At 56.3% G+C, this 24,205-nt stretch overlaps 9 protein-coding genes across 9 annotated transcripts; 4 read left to right on the top strand and 5 right to left on the bottom strand.

Moving 5' to 3' along the window:
• Positions 1 to 1,943: 1,943 nt before the first annotated feature.
• Positions 1,944 to 3,763, top strand: SPSK_07295 (triacylglycerol lipase; the record flags this gene model as incomplete). Its single annotated transcript, XM_016733959.1, has 2 exons — positions 1,944 to 2,414; positions 2,501 to 3,763. The coding sequence occupies 2 exons, from the start codon at positions 1,944 to 1,946 to the stop codon at positions 3,761 to 3,763; spliced, it is 1,734 nt and encodes a 577-aa protein (XP_016591684.1).
• Positions 3,764 to 4,465: 702 nt separating this feature from the next.
• On the bottom strand, positions 4,466 to 4,873 carry SPSK_08110 (uncharacterized protein; the record flags this gene model as incomplete). The annotated part of the gene is made up of 1 exon (XM_016734753.1): positions 4,466 to 4,873. One exon carries the CDS (start codon positions 4,871 to 4,873, stop codon positions 4,466 to 4,468), a length of 408 nt encoding a protein of 135 aa, XP_016591683.1.
• Positions 4,874 to 6,215: 1,342 nt separating this feature from the next.
• Positions 6,216 to 9,447, bottom strand: SPSK_06951 (hydantoinase/oxoprolinase; the record flags this gene model as incomplete). The annotated part of the gene is made up of 3 exons (XM_016733621.1): positions 6,216 to 8,671; positions 8,742 to 9,308; positions 9,402 to 9,447. 3 exons carry the CDS (start codon positions 9,445 to 9,447, stop codon positions 6,216 to 6,218), a joined length of 3,069 nt encoding a protein of 1,022 aa, XP_016591682.1.
• A 655-nt stretch (positions 9,448 to 10,102) lies between these two features.
• Positions 10,103 to 11,966, top strand: SPSK_07277 (nucleobase:cation symporter-1, NCS1 family; the record flags this gene model as incomplete). Its single annotated transcript, XM_016733941.1, has 3 exons — positions 10,103 to 10,490; positions 10,605 to 11,773; positions 11,844 to 11,966. 3 exons carry the CDS (start codon positions 10,103 to 10,105, stop codon positions 11,964 to 11,966), a joined length of 1,680 nt encoding a protein of 559 aa, XP_016591681.1.
• A 201-nt stretch (positions 11,967 to 12,167) lies between these two features.
• SPSK_08056 (thioredoxin 1) lies at positions 12,168 to 12,670 on the bottom strand (the record flags this gene model as incomplete). The annotated part of the gene is made up of 3 exons (XM_016734706.1): positions 12,168 to 12,359; positions 12,433 to 12,498; positions 12,560 to 12,670. The coding sequence occupies 3 exons, from the start codon at positions 12,668 to 12,670 to the stop codon at positions 12,168 to 12,170; spliced, it is 369 nt and encodes a 122-aa protein (XP_016591680.1).
• A 1,263-nt stretch (positions 12,671 to 13,933) lies between these two features.
• Positions 13,934 to 15,366, bottom strand: SPSK_07507 (C6 finger domain protein; the record flags this gene model as incomplete). Its single annotated transcript, XM_016734169.1, has 2 exons — positions 13,934 to 15,202; positions 15,274 to 15,366. 2 exons carry the CDS (start codon positions 15,364 to 15,366, stop codon positions 13,934 to 13,936), a joined length of 1,362 nt encoding a protein of 453 aa, XP_016591679.1.
• Positions 15,367 to 15,992: 626 nt separating this feature from the next.
• SPSK_07798 (oxidoreductase) lies at positions 15,993 to 16,949 on the top strand (the record flags this gene model as incomplete). The annotated part of the gene is made up of 1 exon (XM_016734453.1): positions 15,993 to 16,949. The coding sequence occupies one exon, from the start codon at positions 15,993 to 15,995 to the stop codon at positions 16,947 to 16,949; it is 957 nt and encodes a 318-aa protein (XP_016591678.1).
• Positions 16,950 to 17,061: 112 nt separating this feature from the next.
• SPSK_07008 (uncharacterized protein) lies at positions 17,062 to 19,884 on the bottom strand (the record flags this gene model as incomplete). Its single annotated transcript, XM_016733678.1, has 1 exon — positions 17,062 to 19,884. The coding sequence occupies one exon, from the start codon at positions 19,882 to 19,884 to the stop codon at positions 17,062 to 17,064; it is 2,823 nt and encodes a 940-aa protein (XP_016591677.1).
• A 728-nt stretch (positions 19,885 to 20,612) lies between these two features.
• On the top strand, positions 20,613 to 23,828 carry SPSK_06955 (uncharacterized protein; the record flags this gene model as incomplete). The annotated part of the gene is made up of 5 exons (XM_016733625.1): positions 20,613 to 20,768; positions 20,863 to 20,946; positions 21,030 to 22,190; positions 22,683 to 23,279; positions 23,424 to 23,828. 5 exons carry the CDS (start codon positions 20,613 to 20,615, stop codon positions 23,826 to 23,828), a joined length of 2,403 nt encoding a protein of 800 aa, XP_016591676.1.
• Between the last annotated feature and the right edge of the window lie 377 nt (positions 23,829 to 24,205).

Below are 24,205 nucleotides of genomic sequence, written 5' to 3'. Positions count from 1 at the left end.
ATCTATCGTGCCGTGTTAAACAACGATCGACTAACGAACGCCAACCATTTAGGCGATTTTTGGGTGTCAAGTATTTACTGTAATTTATAAATCCTTTTTTTTAAAAAAAAAATTTAATTTCTTTCTCGGTCTGTCCCTCTTTTTATTTTCGTTGGCCGTGTTAGAAATGAAATTATATTATAAAACAAAATGAAGACATGAGACTTGCACCACAAATATGTCGTCAAAAATAACAATATAATCCTCACAAAATACACGAAGTAATGGGTAATTGAAATTAACCGCATACCTCAATGGCCCACCTATGTTTTGATATACAGTTCGACTGTGTCCAGCACGCAACCAACCACTTCGTCTGTGCTTCTAGACCCCAGAAGCCACACGCTGCGACATCCGGGTGCCGGGACCAGCCGGGGTCGGTCCCGCCCCCGCACTTTACATGGGCTTTAGCACTTTTCATCCCCAGTTCCTGCCCCCAATTTGTCAGCTATTCTTTTTTTCCCCTTTTCATTTCGGGCTTTCCCACACTGCATTTTTCGTCTCGCTCTCGCTCTTCTCTCAGAGCTTGGCCCACAACGCGTCCATACAAACTCACTTCTCAGTGGGATTGATGCCAGTCGCCTGGCCGCACGCACATGCCTCTGGCTAACTATGCTATAGCTCCCAACCCTTCAGCAACGTGCTTGCTACCTCATGCATGATCGCAAGGAAAGCGAGTATAGATGGGATGATTTGGTGCATTTTCTCGGACTCTTTACACTTCTTGCCCTGCGTGCATCGGGCCACGATACCAAATTTGGGAGTACGTGCGAACAAGCGGTGACAGTTTGTCCGGAGTCTTGAAGTGAGGGGCGTTTTAACCTATCTCAGCATTCAACCGTCGTCACGATCTCACTCCGTTCCATGCTTTAGCTCTGAGTGCTACTGAGCTGGCACAAGGACGCAGTAGTAGCTTTTCTCCACGAGGAAGACTCCTGTTACTTTATCCCCGTTATAAAATGCCTCCATCACGAGCCGACGATCATATCCTTCATGCCGAGGCTTTTGTGTGGATAACGATACACGTCATGCAGATTTGAACGCACCCCTGCCTGATACATACCAAAAGCTATATTGTCCGTGCGCCATTTGCTTCCTTATTGGGCATTTTTTTGAATGTCCATCGCCTTATTATCCAATCCACCAATCCACGAATCCTCCACACCCTCCACATCCTCCACAGACGGCCCTGACATTAACCCCGTGGGGAAGTGGACTAGACATGTGAAGACGACCTAGCAACGATCTGCAAGCACGACATAACGGTCTGCCTGCCACCGCGCTTTAACGTTTATTATGTGAAGCTTAAAAACGATCTTAAGCCTAGTAGAATGACGGGCAGGTCAAAGAAAAACACACTCCTTGCTTGCACGAGCACAAAGCAAAGGCTACTTGTGACAGACAACGACAAACCAACCTGAGCAACAAGGGTCTATCTGGATTAGATGGCCGACGGACCGTGGGGACTTTGACAAAAAGAGTAACATGTCCACGCTGGCGGCCAATATTAAGAAGGAGAATAGAGGCAAAGCGCCAAAAAATGAACTAAATCACTACAAAACTTAACCACAAGTGTATCCAGCTGCGGTTTGATCCCCCCTCACCAAAAAAGGACCAACTGATCCCGTCGATCCCATTAGCTCCATGAGTCTAAGCTTTCTCGTCTGGTTCTAAGTATAAGAATGACAAGGTAAATATTAAACAATACGTGACTAGCGAAAAGTGATCGTGAGGCTTGTGAGAGTCACTGGTTTCCATGAGAATACGACTACGACCGCACGTATAAGACGTCTATTTAAGAGGCGACGATGCGCCGTTCGTGCAGCCTCAACCTGCCATGAACAAACCAGTTGTATCCCCTTGTGCTCATCACTAAACCTGTTTTCTATATCTCAAACTGCATTATGGCGGGTTTCACTGCACGTCTTACGTTCATGGCCCTTGCTCTGGCTAGCACTGTGACGGCCGCTCCGCCCTCTACTCCGGCCATCATGGAGCGTGCTGCGCAGGTTACCATGGTGCTGCCACTGGGTACCGTGATCGGTACGTCGTCGAACGGCGTCGAGTCCTACAACGCGATCCCCTTTGCCCAGCCTCCTACTGGAAACCTGCGTCTTAAGCCCCCCGTTAAGCGGACGGCGTCCTACGGTGTGCTCGACGGCACCGGCCCTGCCGCGGCCTGCCCACAGTTTGTTGAGAGCACCAGCGGCTCGCTTCTGTCTTCAGTGATCGGTACACTGGCCAACAGTCCGTTTATACAGACGACGACGGACCAGACCGAGGACTGCTTGACCATTGATGTCTACCGCCCCGCGGGCACGAAGGCGACTGACAAACTGCCGGTCTTGTTTTGGATTTTTGGTGGTGGCTTCGAGGTATAGTCCAGTCCACCTGCACTAAAATTAAATTAGTCTTGTTCGTCCTTCCCCAACGTTAGTGCTCTAACACGACTTTTCTGTAGCTTGGCTGGACTTCCATGTACGACGGCGCTGGCCTCGTAGCCGTCAGCATTTCCCTTGGCAAGCCCATGGTCTTTGTTGCCGTCAACTACCGTGTTGGTGGCTTTGGCTTCCTGCCGGGTGCTGAGGTCTTGGCTGATGGCGCGTCCAATCTGGGCCTGCTCGACCAGCGCATGGGACTCGAGTGGACTGCCGACAACATTGGCTATTTCGGCGGTGACTCCGGCAAGGTTACCATCTGGGGCGAATCGGCCGGTGCGATCTCGGTGGCTGACCAGATGATGCTCTACAACGGCAACAATACATACAAAGGCAAGGCCCTCTTCCGTGGTGCCATTATGGACTCTGGCTCGATTGTGCCTGCGGACCCCGTCGACTGCCCCAAGGGCCAGGCTGTTTACAACCAGGTGGTCGCCAAGGCGGGCTGCTCGAGCTCTTCGGATACCCTGGCCTGCCTCCGCGCTGCGCCCTATAATACATTCCTAAACGCCGTCAACTCCGTGCCGGGAATTTTGTCGTACAGCTCCGTCGCCCTCTCGTACCTGCCGCGTCCAGATGGTGTCGTCTTGGTTGACAGTCCCGACGTTTTAATTACGAACAACAAGTATGCCGCCGTGCCGATGATCATTGGTGACCAGGAAGACGAAGGAACCCTCTTCTCGCTCTTCCAGAGCAACATCACCAATACAAACCAGCTGGTGACCTACTTATCCGACTACTATTTCCACAATGCCACCACCGCCCAGATACAGGCCCTTGTCGCCACTTACCCCGACAACGCCAGCGCAGGCTCGCCCTTCAACACTCTGCTGCTCAACGAGGTCTACCCAGAGTTCAAGCGCCTGGCCGCCATCCTCGGCGACCTTGTGTTTACTCTGACGCGGCGTGCCTTCTTGGCCGAGACCAACAACCGCAACCCGTCCGTGCCGAGCTGGTCCTACCTCGCCAGCTACGATTACGGCACCCCCGTTCTGGGCACCTTCCACGGCAGTGATCTGCTGCAAGTCTTCTACGGCATCCTGCCGAATGCCGCCAGCAAGAGCATCCACAGCTACTACTTCAACTTCCTGTACAACCAGGACCCCAACAACGCCTCCGGCGGTACCAGCAGCACTGCAAGCCGGGTCAGCCTTACCTGGCCGCAGTGGGGTGCGGGCAACCAGCTGGTGCAGTTCTGGGCCGCGACGTCGAACCTGTTGGCCGACAACTTCCGCAACTCTAGCTACACCTGGATCACTTCCAACATTGCGTCGCTGCACTTCTAAGGGAGACGACCACTGGGCATTGAAATTTGCAAACGCCAAACGGTACGAGTTCGGAAAGTGGTTGAGAACAAGACCTCTTTGGTGGATTTAATGTGTTTCGGTACATTTTGTGCCCAGTTTTCACTCTCTGTTTGATTTATTCTATTGCCCCTATTGGGTGACTCGGCTGAGGGAGGGTGGGGGGGGTTTCTGATTATTGTAAACGCAGCGATGTTATGTTGTAACTTGAGAACAATAAACCAACGAAGTAGTTATTACGGAATTGCTCTATTTCTTTGTGAGGTTATAGATGCATTAGGGACGACTTTGCCCCTTCAATGTGGCGAAGTGCATCGTTGACAAGAACCTCTTAGATAATGCAGGCACTAAATTTAGAACAACTTCACGAAGAGAGGCAGCTTCTCATCTCCCTGCAGGCTCAACGGGAATGGAAGCAATTAACTTAAGTCTTAGGTGTAATTGTCGTTTCAGTCCTCAGCTCAACGTACTTGTGCATAGCATCCTCCATAGTGGCAATGCGATTCGTCGTCCTACCACATGGTGAATTGACCGCATAACACACTTGGCAGCGGCTTCGGCTTGGTGGCCAGCCTTTATTTTGATACGTACATGGTCCTGTAAATGTCCCAAGGCAATTTCCCCTCCTATTCGAGCCATTAGACTGGCCTCTCATTGGTATTAGTAGTCTTCCATCAGCCCACCCTATTCCTTCTTGCCGAACAAGCCCTTGAGCCACCCCATACGGTCACGCTCGCCATCATCTCCGTACCGACGCGCGCGACGTCGGACCGCCCGACGCCCAACGCGTGAGTTCACGTCGACGAACACCATAGGCGCGGTGGGATCGTGCATCGCCGCCTGCCGTTGCATGCGCCCAATTTGCTGCCCGGCGTAGCCGCCCACGACGGCGCCTGTAATCATATCCCCGCCGCCGCCAGCAACCAAGCCGCCGACGACACCGATCTGTTGACCCGCCTGCTGCATCTGGTTCTGTTGGCGGCCAGAGAGCGCTGCGACAGGAACGGCAACCATGCCCGGTGGCGGGTCGGGGTACGTTCCCGGCGGGATAAAAATCGGCGCCTTGATGCCGCTGGACGACTCCTTGGACATGTTGTGATGAAGAATAATTTGGTTTTGTGGATTGGAATGAGTGGGTTTGGTTTCGGCCAAGGCCGATTTTGGGCCGATATCTGATGTTGTGACGGGGACGAAACGAAGTGTAATAAAATCGGTAGGAGGCGTCAGAGAGGTAGACGCCGAGTATGTTGACTGACATTCGTTGCGGGGTAAAAGTCTTGTCGAACTTGGCAGAGAACTGTAGGGCTGGCTGGCCCCTTTTTATGTAACGAGCATCCGAGGCAGAGCCTCTCCATGGGAGGCCTTGACAAGATCGGGAGGACGATTGGTTGCTGTGTCCCTTGTCCTGAGTTCCCAACCGTGTCGACGTGCGTCGGAAAGCTGAAAAAACAAATGAAAGGAGAATGTCCCCGTACCCAGACAAGGCGCACAAGAGTCGCCTAAAACGACACATTGTCAAAGATACGAAGTACGAGATTTGGGTCCTACACTCTGAGAGGCCAGACGGGATGCCCTGCCCCACTCGTCTGCAAGGATTTAAAATAAGCTTCTCCATGGCTGTGCTGCATGCACCCCGGCACATAACGCGCTGAACGAGGCCGTGCTCCACACCCATGCCGGACGCCTCTCTCAAAAGCCTTTTAAGGCCACTCGGAGTTCGTTCAGTTTCGTTTATTGATTCAGTTGTCAGCAACACATGCTGCCAGTGCAAGTGGAGTCTGCTGCATGTTTTAACGAACCAGCCACCGAGAGGTTCAATAGACATAGCGTACTTCTTTTATTTACTGCTGCGTCCCTGATCAACAGATGATTCCCTGGTCAGGAGCTTCTTGCAGAATGAAGCCTTACCGAAATTTGCCAACGGCGACGAAACTGCCCACGCCAGACTGCGCGCTGCCCCACCCGCCAAATGCAACTATGCAGTCGGGAATGCCGCCTGCGCGATGATATTGGCCAGCATACGATGCAAGCAGGATTCTGCAGCAAAAGGTTGTTTCCCGTACTGCGCTGACAGGACGTGCAATGTTCTGGACGATCGCTTATCCCCCGTGGTTTGTCACCTGGTCGGCAAGGTATTCAGTATCACCACCGTAATTTTTTCATAATCTAGCAAAACGGGCCTGGGCAGATTAAAGATGCCTCCTATTTATGCACCTATGGAGCGCTCTCCTTTTCGCTTAGTAGTGATTGTCACTGTCTACTTACATGCCAGAACCCATTTATGACTTTCCGCCGGTAAAATAGGAGAACGGCCTCATCATACGTAGCTCCGACTGTGTCACAGCCTCTGCATCTCCTCCACGGCAAGTACTCTGTCTTCTCAACTCCAATCTCATCCAGTACTCCCCCTTTCCCCCTCCTCTCCTTCTCTTTATTATTTAGGCGGAGCATATTGCTGGATAACACTGTGTGGTTCTTGGAACGTGCCAAGCGGTTTGTACGGAATGTCGTAGCCATAGCCGTGCGGGCCGCCGATCTCGATGCCGCGCCCCGTATCTGTCCAGCGCGGCGAGCAGGCGATACCTAGCACGACGACATGACAACCGTAGCGGTACTCGGGGACGCCGACCGGTTTTCCATTGTCACGGTCCAGCAGCGCAATCAGGTCTGGGACGGTAGCAATGACCTTTGACGAGCCATCAGCGCCATCGCGAACGTGCTCCGCGAGGATATTTTCGTTGACAAAGGGGATGCGAAGGGTCCCGCCCGTGGCTACAGAGGTTTCTCTACCATCGCCTTCATCGTCATCGAAAGTGGCCGCAATGTGTAGGACACCGACGGACAAGCCCTTGTGCAGTGTCCGCTCGATGGAGGTGATCTTGCCGCGGAAGAGAATGCGTGCACTCGTTGCGCCGCCGAGCTCGCGGATCACCGTCTCAGCGGCGCGCACCGCGTCGTGGCGAGCCACGGACAGGGCAATGGCACGTCCGATGCGCCAGGCCAGAGACAAGCTGCGTTGCACGGCAAATTGGCGAACAGCAGCACCCGTCGTCGGCGCAGGCGCCAAGCCCACGAGTGAGCCCAGCTCCGACAAGGCACCCCGCAGAGGACGGTCGACATCTTCGTCGCGTGGCGCGCGTGTCAGCAGCAGGGTGCGGCCGGTGCCCGAATCAATGGCACACGGGCAGAAGTGGCCGGGCTGGTGCACGGTCAGCGTGGTCTGCCAGCACATGGGGTTGGCCCGGCCCATAAAGTCGGCATCGAGGACGGGGCGGTCAAAGAAGCGCGACGAGCCCCACAGCAGCGGCTCGAGCCCGTTGGCACCGCCAATCTCGAGCCCGACCACCGCGTCCAAGTCGTCGTGCCGCAAGTAGTCCATCAGCGCGCGGATCGCGAGCACGGTCTCGTGGGCCTGCAGGCGTTCCGCGATGGCGGCGGGCGAACCCATGCGGCCGCCCCAGTAGACCTGGGCATTGTCGGCGATAGCGGACACGTCCGCGGCATCCACCACCCTCACGCGGTGGCCAGCATCTAGAAGATCTTGAAGCTGCAGACGGCCGGCGCTGGGGTTGCCCCCGCCGCCACACCCGAGCACGTAGCAGCCGTCGGCCAAAAAGTCGATGTCGGCCTTGGTCAGCAGCCATTCTGCGACGCCTGTGGTCTTGTTGCGCACTACGATTGGTGTGTACGATTCGACGTCAACGGCGTCCTCCCGCGTCACGCTAGGCCCTTGTTCTTCTGTCGTTTGAAATTCGGCCTCGGTCTCTGTGTAAGCTTCGACGTCGATAAGGCCGGCTTGTGACGCTTGTGAGGAGGCAGTTGCTGCGGCAGCCGTCAGGTCCAAATCGCCAATGCTCGTCACGATGAAGCGCATGCGGTTGTCGAGGTATGGGATGGGTATGGCGTCCACCTGGGCAATATACACAGAGTCTCGCACGGCACCCTGCGCAACGGCACGATCCACGGCCAACTGCGCCACTTCCTCCTTTATCTCGGTAGTAGATTTCTCGCTGATGCTCCGGATTGTGTCCACGGTCACGCCAACCCCAGAACACGCCGCACCGACCGCGTTGGCCACGTCATAAAACGGCGGCCGGATTACCTCTGACGCACCAGCGATATCACCTGGGGCCAGGATGGACCCGCCGCCGGTCAACAAGACGGGAAGTGGCAGCGGTGACGTTTTGACGAAATCGATGGCTTGGCTGAGCATGACACCAACGCGCTCCAGCACCGCATCTACCAGGGTTCTGTCGAGGCCGGTCACTGTAGCAGGCACGTCCGATACAGATGCAATGCGCGCCCGGCCCGCAGCGACGGCGATGTCGGTTGCTGTCGTCGTCCGGCCACCGAAGAGAAGACTGCGCTCAAGATGGGCTCCCACGGACGCCGGTCCAACAACCGCTGGGCCGTCCGGTTTTGCGAGACTCACCAGCGAGCCACCACCGAGACCGATGGAATGCAGATGCGGCAGGGCGTAGTTAACGCTAACACCTCCGACAGACACATATGTGGCTGCTGGTCGTGGAAGTCCTGACGGCAACAAGACGCCGACATCGGTGGTTGTCCCGCCCATGTCCACGACAATCGCGGCTTGTCCTGCCAGATCCACCGCACCGCCGCTGCCTTGCTCTGCCTGTGCAGATCGGGTGAGGCCAGCTAGATACGCCGCACCGCGCATGGAATTTGTGACGCCAGAGGAAAAGGTACGGATGGGAACACGTGACGCCGCGGCCACGTCGAGGACGGTACCGTCGTTCTGTGTCAGATACAGCGGGCAGTTGGCAAGTCCGACGTTGCTCAGGGCCTGCTCAAATTGCCTGATTGACCGACGGGCGAAGCGTAAGATGGCCGCATTTAGAATGGCCGCATTTTCTCGCTCGAGGAAGCCTTAGGTAAGGCTGTTAGAAAACGTTGAAGTGACCAGCCACCTGTACACAAATCGGCCAACCTGACTCACCGATATTGGCAACTTCATGCGAGCAGACGACGTCCACGCCCGGCAGCTCGCGTTGCAAGATCGTCCGGACTCGGTCTTCCTGATGGAATGTTTGGTCAATTGGTGCGTACACGCCAGCGACGACAATGGCCTGCAGACCGTGCGCCCGGAACTGACGACTCTCTCTCACAACCTGGCTTTCGTCAATGGGCGCCTCTTCGGACCCGTCAATGTTCAGGCCGCCGTTGACATAGCCGACGTAGCCTCGCACAAGCGCCGCCAGATCCGCGGGCCAGTCGCTCAGTGGCGGGATGTCGCGCAGGAAGCTCTGGGACAAGCGCAGCACGCCCACGCGCTCCAGCCGGCGGGGATTGCGCTCAATAACGGCATTCAGAAACGCCGTGGTGCCAACTGTGACGGATGCAATGCGCGACCGATTGATCTCGGACGCCTCCAGCACGGCCTTCAACGCCGTCACGACACCGGACGTGGCGTCATGGGTCGTGGGCGTTTTGTGGAAGGCCAGCACGCCGCGGTCCGGTGCTGCCCGTTGCGCCGGATCCAGGACGACGGCGTCCGTGTTCGTTCCTGCATGGTGAGGCAGGTTAGTCGCCTGGTCAGCCGTTTGTATTGCCGACTACAGAAGTGTGCGAAGCATATTTATGTAAACAAATGACGAACCTCCTACGTCGATCCCGATGCGCACTGGGCGATTTAGTGATGCCATGTTGTGCAGTACACGGGGTGGTGATTTGTATGGGAAATGTTGGGCTATGTTGGGATATGTCGGGGTGTTTGTATCCCGACCATCAGCCGGAGTTGTTTTGTTTGTTTCCATCTAGAGTTTGCGTTGGGTACCGGTAAGCTGCATGTCGTCTTACCTTGTCAATCAGCGAATAGATTGCCGTTTGAGGGCAGGCGCATCCGCGCTGGGGAGAAGACTAACGCGACAACGACGCATGCTCCCTGTTAGTCCGGTTGCCAGCTTCCGGAGCGTGTCCGGAGCATGTCCGGTCAGCCAGCACGATATTTACAGTCAAAATGTCGCCATCGCAGGATTTCATTCATGATTGGCATTGTTCCTGTTGAGTCCACATGGCGCCCAGGACGCGACCCGGCCGCCTGGTTCCTTGCATAGCACTACCACCTTCTCGTGAACACCAGTAAATATCGACAAGACGAAAGGTGAGAAAAAAATGAAATAAACTGAATTAAAATAAGTATAAAAGACAGGGGAGGGAAAATGACACGGACCGTGCCAAAACTCGATGCATCACTTGGAACAGCTTAATACATAAGCGAAACCGTTCCCGGTGTCAGTCCGCATCATTGGACGTCAGACCTCCGCCCATTTTCAATTAACACCCATCCCACCACCAAACATGGCCGTCCTTCGCTCTGTCTCGCGCCGGCTCCGTCTTCACCAAGGCGACGACGATGTGCCCCCAGACCGCTGGCAGAACCGCGACCTTGTGCCGCTTCCGCCCAGCCGGCGACTCTGGCAGGACGTGGATTTTGTCAGCCTCTGGAGCACCGTCTTCCTAACTATCTATGCATGGCAAGCGTCCTCGGCGCTCATGTCGTACGGCCTCAATGTCTGGCAGTCTGTCATCTGCACTGTTATTGCCCGCGTTCTGATCTACGCCGTGATTTTGAGTCTGGGCTGGATCGGCGGCGTCTGGCACATCTCGTACACAGTGCAGTCGCGTTACACATTTGGCATCTGGGGCTCGTTGCTGCCCATTTTCCTGCGCGTTGGCGTTACATGTGGTAAGCTACCGCGGCCCTCTTCCGTGTTTTCTGTGTTCTTCCGTGTTCTTCCTCTGTACATCCTTAACGCACTATTTGTTTTCGCATCCTCGCGACATTCACTGACGCGTGCAGTATGGTATGGCGTACAGGGCATCACAGGCGGCCTCTTGGTAAGCTGCATCCTATCGTGCATCTTCCCGTCCTACCAGAACATGCGCAACACGCTGCCAGCATCGACAGAGATGACCACCAAGGAGTTTGTGGGCTTTGTCGTGTACAACATCATCGCCCTGCCCATCTTGTACCTGCCACCCGACAAGATGCGCAAGCCGCTGCGCGTCGCCCTCGTTGTCAGCACGATTACCATCTTCGGCCTGTCCATTGGCCTGATGGCAGCCGCACACGGTGCAGGCAGCTACGTGCGCCGCCCGGCCAGTGCAGCCTCGGGCGGCCCGCTTGGCTGGGCCTTTGTGCATGGCACCACCACCTTGCTTGGTGGCAATGCCGTCGGCATGACGAGCCAGACAGACTTTTCGCGCTTTGCACGGCGGCCGCGCAACATGATCTGGGGCCAGGCCATTGGCGTGCTCTTCTTTGGCCTTGTGGTGCCCGTCTTTGGCGTCCTCGGCACGTCTGCGGCCGGCCAGCTGTACGGCGATGTCACGGAACTGGGGCTCTGGAACCCGCCCACCATTCCGCAGATCTGGCTCGACGAGCACTACCACGAGCCCAAGATGCGCGCCGCCGCCTTTTTCGTGTCGCTGGGCCTGCTGCTCAACATCCTGGCGCTCAACTCCGTCGAAAATGGCGTGTCTGGCGGCATGGACTTTGCCGGTCTATGGCCCAAGTACATCAACATTCGGCGCGGCTCCTACCTCATTGCGGCCGTCGCCGTGGCCATGAACCCGTGGTACATTCTCGCCGACGCTGCCAACTTCACGTCGGCGCTGAACAGCTTTGGCATCGTGCTCGGCCCTATCATGGGCGTCTACACTGCCGACTACTACGTCGTGCGCAAACAGTTGGTAAAACTCGGCGACCTCTACCACGACAACCCGTCGGGCATCTACTACTTTTTCCACGGCATCAACCTGCGCGCGTTTGTCGCTTGGATTGTTGGCTTTGCACCCGCCATCGGAGGCATGGCATCGGTCAACCCACAAAACAATGTGCCCGACGGCCTTGTCAAAGTCTTCTATCTGGGCTTCCCTCTGGGCTATGCGCTGTCGTTTATTGTACACTGGGGCCTGAACATTGTGTTCCCACCGCCCGGCTTGGGTCAGGTTGATTCGTACGACTCGGTGAGTTTTGGCCACTCTGATTCTGCCATAATTCGTTCCTACCTTCGCTACACTCACTGACATATATTAGTACGGCACGTTTTCGACCGAAGAAGCACTTGCTTTGGGTATTGAACCTAACGACGGCAACCGGGACGAAGGGGACCCAGAGTGGACCTCCAAGGAATCCAATGTCGCGGAGGCTGCACTTTGAGAACCCATTAGTAAAGAATATGACGAGCGGCCCTACGTAGTTATTTTAAACTGGCATTTTGTTTACATTGTTGTAAATGTTCGATGTAACTGGATAAATTGCATGACTACATCGATATAAGTCTGTGCATGTACGGTGTCCCAGATCAGGTTATCTTGATGTCGTATGTGCTCCACCGCGTCCCCCAAGACGTGAGAGTAATTACTCGTTCTGTCCTAGTCCACTAAGTCTGTTCAAGACGTCGTCCAGGTTCTTGATGGCCTCGAGTGTCGGTGGGTTCGGTACTCTCTCCCGCCATGTCTCTTTGCCATTTTCGTACACAACGAGTGTTGGCCACCAAACGACCTGTGCTGCTTTCTGGACAGTCGTACCAGGCTCAACGAGTCCATTTATCTATCGAGCAGAAATAGAAGAATTAAATTACCGTCATTTTATTGTAACGGTTTGGTCCTCTTTCATCTCTTACCTTAAAGAACCGAAATTTTGCATTGCTCGCCTTGGCTGCCAGTTTCTCGTAGTGCGGCGCAATAACCTGCATTATATTCGGTGTAAGCAATCTTGTTCGGGGTTCTCATCGCATGTGCACACCTCACCTTGCATGGCGGGCATTGTGTCGAGTAAAAGTCCAGCACGACCACGCCGGGCTTTGCAAGCTCTGCCTCGTATGCCGTCAAGTCTGCTAGCTCAGCAATCTGTGTCGTCATGGTGTCGTCTGTGTGCTCTGTATGTTCTTTGCTGTCGGGTACGGAATGCCATTGATCAAAATGCAGATGGCAGAGTCGTTTCCCATCCACTAAACTTATAATACTGCTACAGGAACGGACTTGGCCAGCGAATGGCGACAGCACCCTAGCATATGTCGTTGGCTTCAACGGTCTTTAGCGGGGAATGCTCCGTGCTCGGGGCACTAAGTGGGACTCTTCGTCCCTAGGCTTACATGGCCCTGTGGCGGCAGGCAACATTATGTCGAATAATTAACTTTACAGACTAACTCTGCGCCAACGACAATACATCCTTTGGCTCTGACAAAGTTGTGGATTACGGCCGTCACAACTACTCTGCAACTTACAAATGGGTCATTTAGTGCTCTGCTACAATTTATACCCCAGAAATGAGAAATGTAAGGGAAGAAGCTTGTAGCATACATTATTTAACGGATGCTGACCATTTTGAAATCCTGCATGGGCCCAAACCCGATCGAGGGTCTCGTTGAAAGCCGTCCATGTCCGCACGGCAACAAGGTGGCTAAGTGACACTTGATAAGACTACGGCACATAGAAACGGCATTGTGCTTTTCAAGTTCGATATTTCGGTCTGCAGCGACCGGAACAAATTTAGATCCTGTATTTGAACGTCCAAATCACTGGTAGACTTGGCGATAAACCTTTGTTGTTGTTGCTTAAGCTAAATGGCCATCGTGGACGTCCTGCTGGTTAAGTATTTGACCACCGACTCTCGGCTTTCCTGGGATCAGAGATTCGACCTAGACATCATGCGCAAAGAACAACTACAAGGTGCAGTCGACCAATGTTCGTCCGATACATTGGCCGAAAATATGTACAGACGCCAATAACGACACTTGGGATCGTTGTGGACAAGGAGTCGGGCAATTCTGGCTTTGCGGACGAGAAATTCCCACACTGAATCGCAAGTAAAGCGGTAACTGTAAGTGGTACTTTTACAGTCGGTAAGGATGGGATAGTGCCTCTTCATCTCATGCTGGTCGGCCAAGGTATGACAGGCCTCGATACGTGGACCATTAACCCAGAAAGCCACGATCTGATGCGTTGGCTGTCTCCAAGAACGGAGCCCTGTTCTGGAAGAGTAGTTTTGTGGCATGGCACCTGAGTTCCACATCGTATCGGTACAAACTCGCACAGCGAGACCGCTCTGCCGTTATGAACGTTTTCAAGATTGCTTTGAATTATATTTAGCAAGGCAGTCCATGCACAGTCAACAACGACCTTCTAGATATAATTATATTGCACATAATCTCGCTCTGGTATTCCAAACTGTCGCAGCAACTTGTGAATGGCCACCTTGTCAGCATGCCACACGTTGAGATACTGGCAGATGGCGGGGATTTCGTATCGCGTCCGAAAGGCAATCCACCATTTGCACTGCCCAGCTTTGCCGTACCACAGGCAGAGAAGCAGAAGAGCGACTGGATCGCGCTGGTGCAGCAAGACTTCAAAAGCGTCGTGCATCTTGCCGGCCACCATGAGGACTTTGCCGAGAGAGGCGTTGTCGTAAGAGAGCGACAGGAGTCGTGACAACGAATGGGCCACGACAAAGTATGGGTTGGTTTCGCGTGTCGAGTACTCGTCGATGCCACAGATCCGGGCCAGGTCCGGCAGCAAGCCCTCGTTGCCCACGCGCGGCACTGGCGACGTTTTCCCGTGCGGGTCGCCGAGCACCTGAAACATGGGCCGAAACACACTGCCCTCGCGCATCGGATTGAGCATATGCCACAGCGTCATCTTGCCGGCGCCCAGCCGCAACCACTCGAGGTCGGAGGACGGCTCCGGCGGACCCAGCGGCCACGCATCCTCGGGTCTCCTTGCTGTCGAGGATGCAAACGTGAGGATGGACAGCATACCGGCGCCCGACCAGATCGGGTCCTTGCGGTCCTCGGTCATGGGCTGGCTGAGCCAGTCGTTGAAGAGCGACGTGCAACGGGCGACGTGGAAAAGCTCACGACCGGCCCGTGTCCTTGGCCTGCTTGGCCCGTATGGAACGACGGACGTGCTGCTCTGCTCGTCGAAGAGATAGCGGTCGTGCACGGCAGCGACGGCGAGCGTGCCGTGCATGAGAAATGGGTGTGCAAAGCATTTTTCGAGCATGTAGTTCTCGTAGATGTCTACCATGGCTTGTCCGCCGAGCGAGTAGAGAGTCCGGCTACGGAACTTGGTAAAGAGGACACAGTCCTGTGTGTCGAGCATGTATTGCGTGTGACCATCGCTGGCCCAGATGCCATTGCTGGGCGCACTTCGGATGGTCGGGCGCGGTCGTCGGCGGAGTTGCAGTGCGTGTTCCGTGTTGTTGGACGTGGGACTCGGCTTTTCTGCAGTTGATGCCTCTCCTGCGTCCCCTACAATCTCAGCCAGCTGGTGCTTGCTTGGGCCGCTTCTCTTCTCGGATATGGGCTGCAAGTCTGGAATCGTAAGAGTGAAGTTGCACAGGACACCGTACTTGCTGCATTTCGTGCAGTGTGGCCGCGTCTCATCGCACTGGGGCTGTTAGCGGGCTGTGGAGGGGGGGTTGATACGTAGAAAAAACAACGGAACGGGGGACAATGATTACCAACCTTGACCTTGCGGAGCTTGCAGTTGCGGCAGCCAAAGCGGGATTTGCGCCGGGTAAATAAATGCGGATTTGCCCGAACTGCTACTGTCGACATGCTAAGGGGCTGCCTTGCACTGCGAGAGAGAGCGAAAAGCGGTCGACGGAGAATGAGAGAGAATACGAGAGTATGTGCGTGTTCTTGCGCGTATGCGTGTCTGTGTACGGTGTGTACGTCGTCATGTTTGAGACAGACCGCAGGGAGAGACGATGTTTTCGTAATCAGCTCAGCTGGAACCGCCAGTCGATAATTCCGTTCTTGGTCCTCCTAAGTCCGGGCCAAGACCGGGGCGGCAATTCTAAGGTCGCGGTCGGACTTCTGACTGGACCCACCCTCTTTCCTCATCTCGGGTCGAGCCGCACCTGATTGGCTGGGGCACGACGTTGCGGACCCACCTTGGATCTCCATGGACCACCACTCACTTACATAGACCAGCAACGGCATCACTAAGCTGTATTTTGTACTCCGTGCTGCCACAAGCAGGGCACAGGCGCTACGCATTCACGGACAGCGGACATCTTCAAATGCCGACGTACAAAGAACAGAAAGGTATATAACAAGGCATGCAGTTATGGCTGGCTGGGGTAGAATCTTTCCACAATCCTGTCACCTCTCTCCCATACTCTTTGCCCTCAACAACACTGTTCCTCTCAAACATATCAAGTTTCACCACCAACGTCAAAATGCGTGTCTTCGTCACTGGATCGACGGGCTTTGTTGGCTCGTCCGTCGTCAAGGAATTCCTGTCGGCCGGCCACTCGGTCGTTGGCCTCACGCGCAGCGAAAAGGGTGTCGAGCAGCTCAAGGCCGTCGGCGCTGAGGCTGTGAACGGGACCATTGAGGACGTTGCTCTTCTCGAAGCGACGGCCGCCACGGTGGATGCCGCTGTCCACCTGGCGTTTGTCCACGACTTTTCCAAGTTTGTCGAGGCCTGCGCCACGGACCGGGCCGCCATCACGGCGCTCGGCAATGGCCTCGTCAAGGCGGGCGGCGGCGCGCAGCGCTCGCTCGTCATGACAAGCGGCACCATGCTCCTTGCCTCCAGCAAGCGCGGCGAGGTGCTCACCGAAGCCAGCCCCTTCCAAACAGCCAGCCCGCTGGCAGCTGCCCGCGGCCCCTCTGAGAAGGTCTGCCTCGACTTTGCTAAGAAGGAGAACGGCGGCCTGCGCGCCAGTGTCGTTCGACTCCCTCCGGTGACACACGGCCCAGGTGGCGTGTCTGGGTTCGCGGGTCACCTGACGTCCGTTGCTATCCAGACCGGCAAGTCGGTGTACGTCGGTGACGGCCAAAACCGCTGGGCAGCCGGCCATCGTGACGACGCGGCCCAGCTGTACCGCCTGGCTGCCGAAAAGGCCGAGCCTGGCTCGGTCTTCCACGCGTCCGTCGAACAGGGCGTGGTGGTCAAGGACATTGCCACGGCCATTGGTAAGCAGCTGGGTCTGCCTATCGAGAGCCTCGAGGGTGACGCGGTAGATGCGCACTTCAACTGGTTTGCCCTCCCGTGCAAATCCGACAATGTCGTGTCCAGCCAGGTCACGCAGGAGACGCTGGGCTGGAAGCCGACTCACGCCACGCTCATGGAGGACATGCCTGCCATTGTTGAATTTGCCAAGACGGCTGCGGCTGCAGAGACCAAATAGACCAATGTGGCCAAATATGTCCACTCCGTGGTTGGGTTCAAACAGGAACAACATATAATCATTATATAGTAAATTGTCCAATCTAGAGATTGCACGATGATGTGATATACATCTACCACGGCACATTTTGTGAATCGGCAGACATGCCTGAGATATAGTAGTCAAAGCTCCAATCCGCCGTACCAGTTCCAAATGTGCTTTCGATAGCGTTGCTGGTGTTGTTGGTGTTGAAGAATTCGAGCACCAGAGGTGGGATGGCGGGCGGGTTGATAAAGTCGGCGCGTCCATCGTACATGTCCATTCTTCCCTCGGAAAAGGCCGCCACATCAAGTTCCAATTCGGATGCAAGAGTGGCGGCGGCTGGCTGCACCTCTGGTGCGGGTGGAATAAAGTCATGACTGCCACCGTATGGCCCAGGGAGGAGCGTATTGGGAACAGCAGCCACGTCGGGTCGGAGAGACCCTCGCTCTAAACGAGAGGCAGAAGCATTCGTTGTATGATGCTGCATTTGAACACGGGGCAGAACGGGATCATCGCTCGGCTGCTGTACCACACAAGAGTTGCGCTTGCTGCCGCTGTCTCGTGACGCTTTTGCGGACGATGTTGTCTGTGGCTGTACCGATCCGCTGCTTTTGGATGCCACACCGCCATACAAATCGCCAATAATGCCCAGCCACCGCCGCATCGTGCCTGGCGTCTGGCGCTCGTCGCGGTGCTTCCGTGCGAGGTCGGCAGACTTTTGGAAGAGGCTTCGGGTCTCCGAAGCGGCGGATACTTTTCGCTGCGCCGTGTCGCATATGAGGCTCAAAACGAGAACCAATGTGGCCGAGTACAGATAGTACACATCCAGTCCGGTCCGTGCATTGAACTGGCCGAGCTCGGCGAGTTGGAGCAGCAAGACGACGGCCACCCGACCCGAGTCCTGGCAGGCATCCGCAATGGACGTGGCCGAGCAGGGGCTCGAGAGAGCAAGTTCTGTGACGCTGTCGCTGGGCATGCTGCCCTCGTGTCCAAACAGGGAGTCCGACCTCGGTCCTCCCTTCTGCAACGACGTGTAGCGGGACAGCAAGGCATGGCGCGCCACGAGGCACACGGTGTAGTGGTACTGGATGTGCAGAAGCAAAATAGCACGTTGGATGCCCGGCGGCGCATATCGCACGGCGTCGGTGCATAGGTGAGCCGGAAGTGCTGCGTGCCACCGCGTCAGGTCACGGAGGAGAGCGACCGCCGGCGCTAGGGGTCCGCCGTAGTTTGTCCGTACGGTTTCGGGCATGGCGTTGGCCCGTCCCAGTAAAAGCGTCAGGCGGCTGGCGTGCTCGGTGTGTCCGTATCCCGCCGTACTGGGCGGCGGCAAAGGCTGCACATGCCGGTTCACCACGGCGCTGGGTCGGTCATGCGACGACACCTGCAGCTGCTCAAAGGCGTACAGTGTCCACCAAATCGTTTTCCGCATGGCACGAAGACGCGGCGGGGTGGAGGCGGCCGTCGTATCGTTGTCGACGAGGCCAGGGCGATGGAGGCCAATGGCATAGCCCAGACGCAGAGCGGCACCCGTCAATGTCCAGCAGACGTCGCGTGAATTCGTGTTGTGCAGATGCAGGCTGGCGAGCAAGAGGGCTTGGATGGAGGCGAGGCTGGAGGTGAAGAGGACTGTGGGCAGAAGGGCCTCAATCTGAGCCCAGAGCCACAGCTCATCGGGGTCATCGTCCGTAGGGCTATGGGTGGTGGGAGTGGCGAGTGATAAGTGCAACCGCCCAAGAATCATGACACAGTACAAGGTACACAGCCAAACCCGGTCAAGAGATGCCCTTCGGGGTGTCCCTGGGCTGGATTGCGTCTTTGTTTTCATGACAAAATCCAGCGTCTCCAAAAATGAGACTTCATGCAGAACGGGGAAGTCGGTGTTGACGTGCTCGAAGAACGCATGGACGCTGGAGAGCACCTCGGTTGACTGGGGCCCTGACAGCAGCTCCATTCCTGCTGCAACGGCTGCTGCAGCTGCTGGTTGCACGGCACCACAGCGACCTGACGACAAACGCCGGACTCCTCGATTGGCTGGCGGGTGGAGATCTGTCATATCTTCCATAGCCAATTCCGCAACAGCCTCTGGCGATGTCGTTGCGTCTCGCATGGCATGTGATGCCGCTGCCCCGTGCTGTTGCAGGAGAACGTCCTTCTTGTCGACCGGATTGGGGCCAAACAGCTGCATTTGGCCGGCATCTGCGCTGCGACCTCCACCCACCAAAGTCTGTAGGTGGATCTGGAAGTAGTATGAACTGGCCTGGCCAATGTACTGTTGCTGGCCTTGGCGATCCTGGACGAGGGCTTCGCTGTGGTTGCTCGACGTGGACGACATGGCAGGCGACGAGGGTGGTGGCGACGTATAAAACGCGCTTGTGACTGTGCCAGGCAACGGCTGTGTTCGTCTGGGTGTTCGTCGCATCCCAGAACCTGCTGGCTCGAACATCGAATCATGGAGTGTGTTGGTCGTTGATGCATCGTGGTCTTGAGCATTCGTCAGCTCTGGACTGTGATTCTGTGACGCATCGGACGACAGCGGGATCCCCAGCTCCCTTCCCACGCAATGAAGGCTCGCGAGACTCGTAACGTCGGCCTCTGGCACCAGCCCCTTGATCAGCTCCTCCATGGCCTCCATGCGCGCACTGTACGCTTCGACAAGCACACCGGTCGCGGTGGCAGCAGCCGCGGCCGCGGCTGCTGCCGGTGGCAAACGGGGTTTGCGTGGTTTGGTGACGATGCATTCATAGCCGTACTTTTCGCAGTGGCAGCAGCGGTCCGAGTCGGCGCCCGTAATGCGGCGGCATTTGTGCTTGCGCGTCTTGCAGCGGTCACAGCTGTTCTCGGTGCGCTGCCGCAGCTCGGCAGGCACGCGCCGGCTCTTGCGGTTCGTCAATGTCGAGCCGACAGTGCTCATGGTGGGATGGGGTTAGGACTGCGGCACGACGCAGTCAACTTCGTTGTACTTCGCCAACTGTTGCTTGGCATAAAGGGACGACCTGGTTCAATGGTTCCCAGTCTGTCGATTCCACCTGCCAGTCCCCTGCTTCCCCAGGTTGTTCATGGAAGACATTCAGAGTGCAAATGGTAAATTGGAGGTCTCTAGATTGCTTGTCCCCAGAAGGGAGGCTCGGAAGACGGGATCCATATATCAACAGCCACGCGAGATAGCTTGCCTGTTTGCCGTCATCCGTTGTCTCCTCATTTATCGCATTTGGCTACTTTAGCGCACATTTAGTGGTTTTGTTACCGGTCTGCTGGGCGTTTGCCGCTGTTTGCTGATATCGCCGCGGCTTGCCTGTCATCCGCGCTCCACTTACAGCGGGGCTTAGCGCCTGGACGGCAGGTCGACAGGGCATCTAGGTGTCTTTACGGCTGCACTAAACCTCCAGCGACGGCGGGGGGGAGCGTACCGTTATCAATGCTGCACCTGTTTGGTATCTGGACCAGCAAGTCAAGTCAAGGTCGGCGACACAACCTTGACAGGATGAGGGCACAGCGATGATGATATAAAGGAGGCCATGTCGAGTGATGTCTGGGGTAAATATGAGTAGTTGGACACGGATTCCATGCGCACAAAGTTTTGGGATCCTCTACTTTTTTTTATGTTCACCACCTGAGTCTTTGTTACCTGTCGACCAGAAAATGGGCCAACCCGGAGCCATAGATATCCAGGAGCAGCCCTCCTCCGAGGACTTTCGCTCCGAGAAGCACGACAAGCCAGAGCCCGTGTTCCTCAAGGCCACCAAGGACGGCATCCCGCTGCATCCACAGCCCAGCGATGACCCAGAAGACCCGCTGGTAAGAGGCCAAATCACAACTCCAACTGCTTTCAGTTTGCCGGAGCCAGGGACCCGAGAAACTAACACGGCGTCTCCTTACCTGTAACACACAGAACTGGAGCCCGCTCCGCAAACATGCCGCCCTTGTCGTGCTGGCCATGGAGTCACTGATCATCAAGTTTTCCAATACCGTCATTGTGCGTCACAGCACCCCGGATGACACTCTATTTTTGTCGTCTAACATGCCGTGCCTAACACTGGTGGCTTACTGTACCTTTAGGCCCCTGGTGCCCACACGCTCGCCGCCCAGTTCGGCACAGCTGCGTCTACGGCTTCGTACATTGGGTCCGCCCCGTCGGTGCTCTACGCCTTCGCCCCGTTCTTGTGGATCCCGCTCAGTCACCGCCTCGGTCGTCGCCCGGTCTTGCTAGCCAGCCACTTGGTCGCGTTGTTGGCCGCCATTGGCGTCGGCCGTGCCCAGTCGTACTCGCAGGCGCTTGGCTGCCGCATGCTGATGGGCTTTGGTGGCAGCGCAGGTCTCTGCATCAGCACGGCGGCCATTTCTGACATGTTCTTCTTGCACGAAAAAGGCACCCGTCTGGGGCTGAACGGCATGCTCTTTGTGGTTGCTCCGTACATTGGCGGTGTGGCAGGTGGTGCAATCCAGCAGAACAAGCACCTCGGCTGGCGCTGGGCCATGTACATTGCCGCCATCTGCTACGCCGTGCAGCTGGTTTTGCAGTGCCTTCTCGTGCCGGAAACCATCTACGACAAGGACGTCGCTGCTGCCGAGCCCCCCGAGGCCAAAGCGACGTTGTACCGCCGCCTTGGTTTCCGCACCCCAAAGCCTGCACCGGGCGAGACATGGGCTGCCACGTTCCGCATGCCGTTCTCCATGTTCGCATACCCCGCCGTCGTTCTGCCGTGCTTCTGGGCCTCTACTTGCATCATGACCGAGGTGGCCAACACGGCCGGCCTCAGTCTCAACTTTGGCTCTGGCACGCGGTTCGATTTTTCCGTCGCCCAGGTGGGCTACTGCTTCTTCGCCGGCCTGATTGGCTCCTCCCTCGGCGAGGTCTGTGCCGGTCCGCTCTGTGACATGACCGCCAAGCGCAGTCTGCGCAGCGGCGTCGCGTGGGTGCCCGAGAAGCTGCTCAAGCTGTTCCTCTCCGGCCTCTTCACCACGTTTGCAGGCCTGCTTGTCTACGGCTTCACGCTCGAATACGTGCAGACGTCGCAGTGGGCAGTGCCCCTCGTCGGGCTGGGCCTTTTTGTGTTTGGCCAGGAGATTGTCGTCACCGTGCTTCTTGCGTACATGACCGAGTGCTACCGGGACCGTGCGGTCGAGTGTACCATCGTCTTCCAGTTCTTCCTGAACCTCATGTGCTTCCCGCCGCCCTTTTTCACGCCGCTCTGGATCGCCAAGAAGGGCGGTGCCAAGGTACCCTACATTGTGTATGCCCTGTTGCCGGTTGCCTTCTTTCCGCTGTGCATCCTTCCGTTCATGCTCAAAGGGCAAGCTATCCGCGAAAGGGGGGGTGTTCTCGCTTTCTGGAAAAGGCGTCAGTAGACGTTGTGGCATGTAGCGCCACAGGTGATGGGTTCGTCCATTTCGACCAGAATCAGTGTCACGGGTACAAATTGATAGCTGCCACAATTACGTAGACAGTAGCATTTCTCAGATACTTTAATTACTGAGATCAACCGCCTTGAAAAAGTACCGTGAAATATTACATGACAACATCTTCCCTTGCATACATACACAATAAAACACATTGTAAGGCTTTCCGGGACGTGGACAGCTATTCAATTCTAATGTTATTTACAAGTCGCCTCTGCCCTTTGACAGCTTCTCCTGGCTTTCCTTCTTTTCCCGAAACAACTGACAAACAGTTTCCATGTCAGCTGTCAAGTCGTGCTCCCAAATCCACAGGAAGCGCACGTTGAGGTTCTCGACGATCTTGCCCATGTCGTCGCCGTAACGCGGGTCCGAGCAGGCATACATGGCGCCCAGTTCTTGGCTTGTCTGCACGACGCCCTGGGCGCGTGGCCGCCGCACCGCATCGTAGGCCGCAAACGCTGCCTCGAGATCCTGCCAGCGATCCACGCGACCGAGCACGTGAGAGAGGATCAGGGCGTCTTCGATGCTCATACCGGCGCCCGAGGCCTGGTGCGGCGTTGTGGCGTGGGCCGAGTCGCCGAGAAGGCAGAGCAGGCCATAGTAGTATGTGGATGTCTGGATGTGATGGTGGAGCGCCCACTGCACAGGCTCGGCACATTCGATGAGCTTGACGAGACGATCGTCGACGTTGGGGAAATCCGTGCGGATCGTCTCCAGAGGAACACGGTGGGTCCACTGCGGGTGTGTCCACGGCCCATCCACAAAGCGACACGCGACTATGTTGCATTCGGTGCCGGACGAGATGGGATACGTCATGATGTTGACACCCGGCCCGTTGAAGCACTTGGCATCACCGGCATACTCTGCGCCGAGCACGGCCTGAGCTGTGGCCATGGGCACGATCGAGCGGTAGGCGTACTTACCGCTAAAGACGGGAGCGACTTCCCCGGGGTAGCCAGCCGGAGCCAAGACAAATCCGCGCGAGGTCCCCTTGACGCCGTCACAGCCAATGACAGCCGTAGCCGTCGCCTTCGTGCCGTCTGAAAAGGACAGGACACACCGACCTTCGTTTACAAGCTGCTGGATGTCCGTCACGCGCTTGTTGAACTGCACGGCATTGTCTGGGATTTTGCCGGTGAGGATATTCAACAGGTCGCGGCGATGTGCGCTGGTCCGCTCGTAGCACTTGGCGCCAAAAGGTTGAGGTGTCCATCCGCGCGTCTCGCCAAACCCAGGCTCCGCATACATGGCCTCCATCGCCACGTGGAGCTTCTCCTCCGACAGGTTGCCCGAGGAAATGGTGTCGTAGAGGGCCCGCAGCTCGGGGCTGATGAGATGCAGGGCCCGGAGGGCGTTCGGGCCAAGACCGACGCCGGCGCCGATGACGCTGTACTGCGCGGCGGACTCGTATATGGTAAAGGTCACATTGTTGCGGAGACAGCCCACGGCCAGGGATAGACCGCCAATGCCGGCTCCGACAATGGCAATGTGAATTGGTGGTGGTGACGGCTCCGGTGATCTTGACTCGGACGACGCGGCGGACTTGGCGGCGGAAGTTATGGACTGCCCCGGCACAGTCTCGGTCGGCGCATAACGACGACCAACGAGCCGGCGGAAACGAGACAGGACGACGCCCATTGTGATGAAGTACTTTTGTGAGGGTAAATGTCAGCTTGGTTGACGTCCTGTTTCTGAACTGTTGCCGTCGGTGATCCTGTCTATGGTTCATAATCGATAATGCTGGCTCGGCCAAGTGAGTTACAGCTTGCCATGGGCAGCCTCGGTCTCGTAGATAAAGGCATCTTTGATAAGTCAATTAATTATCCTTTCCTGAC

This window comes from Sporothrix schenckii, assembly GCF_000961545.1.
Source record: "Sporothrix schenckii 1099-18 chromosome Unknown Cont41, whole genome shotgun sequence".
Classification (NCBI taxonomy): domain Eukaryota; kingdom Fungi; phylum Ascomycota; class Sordariomycetes; order Ophiostomatales; family Ophiostomataceae; genus Sporothrix; species Sporothrix schenckii.
This window is presented reverse-complemented; position numbering and strand designations above follow the sequence as displayed.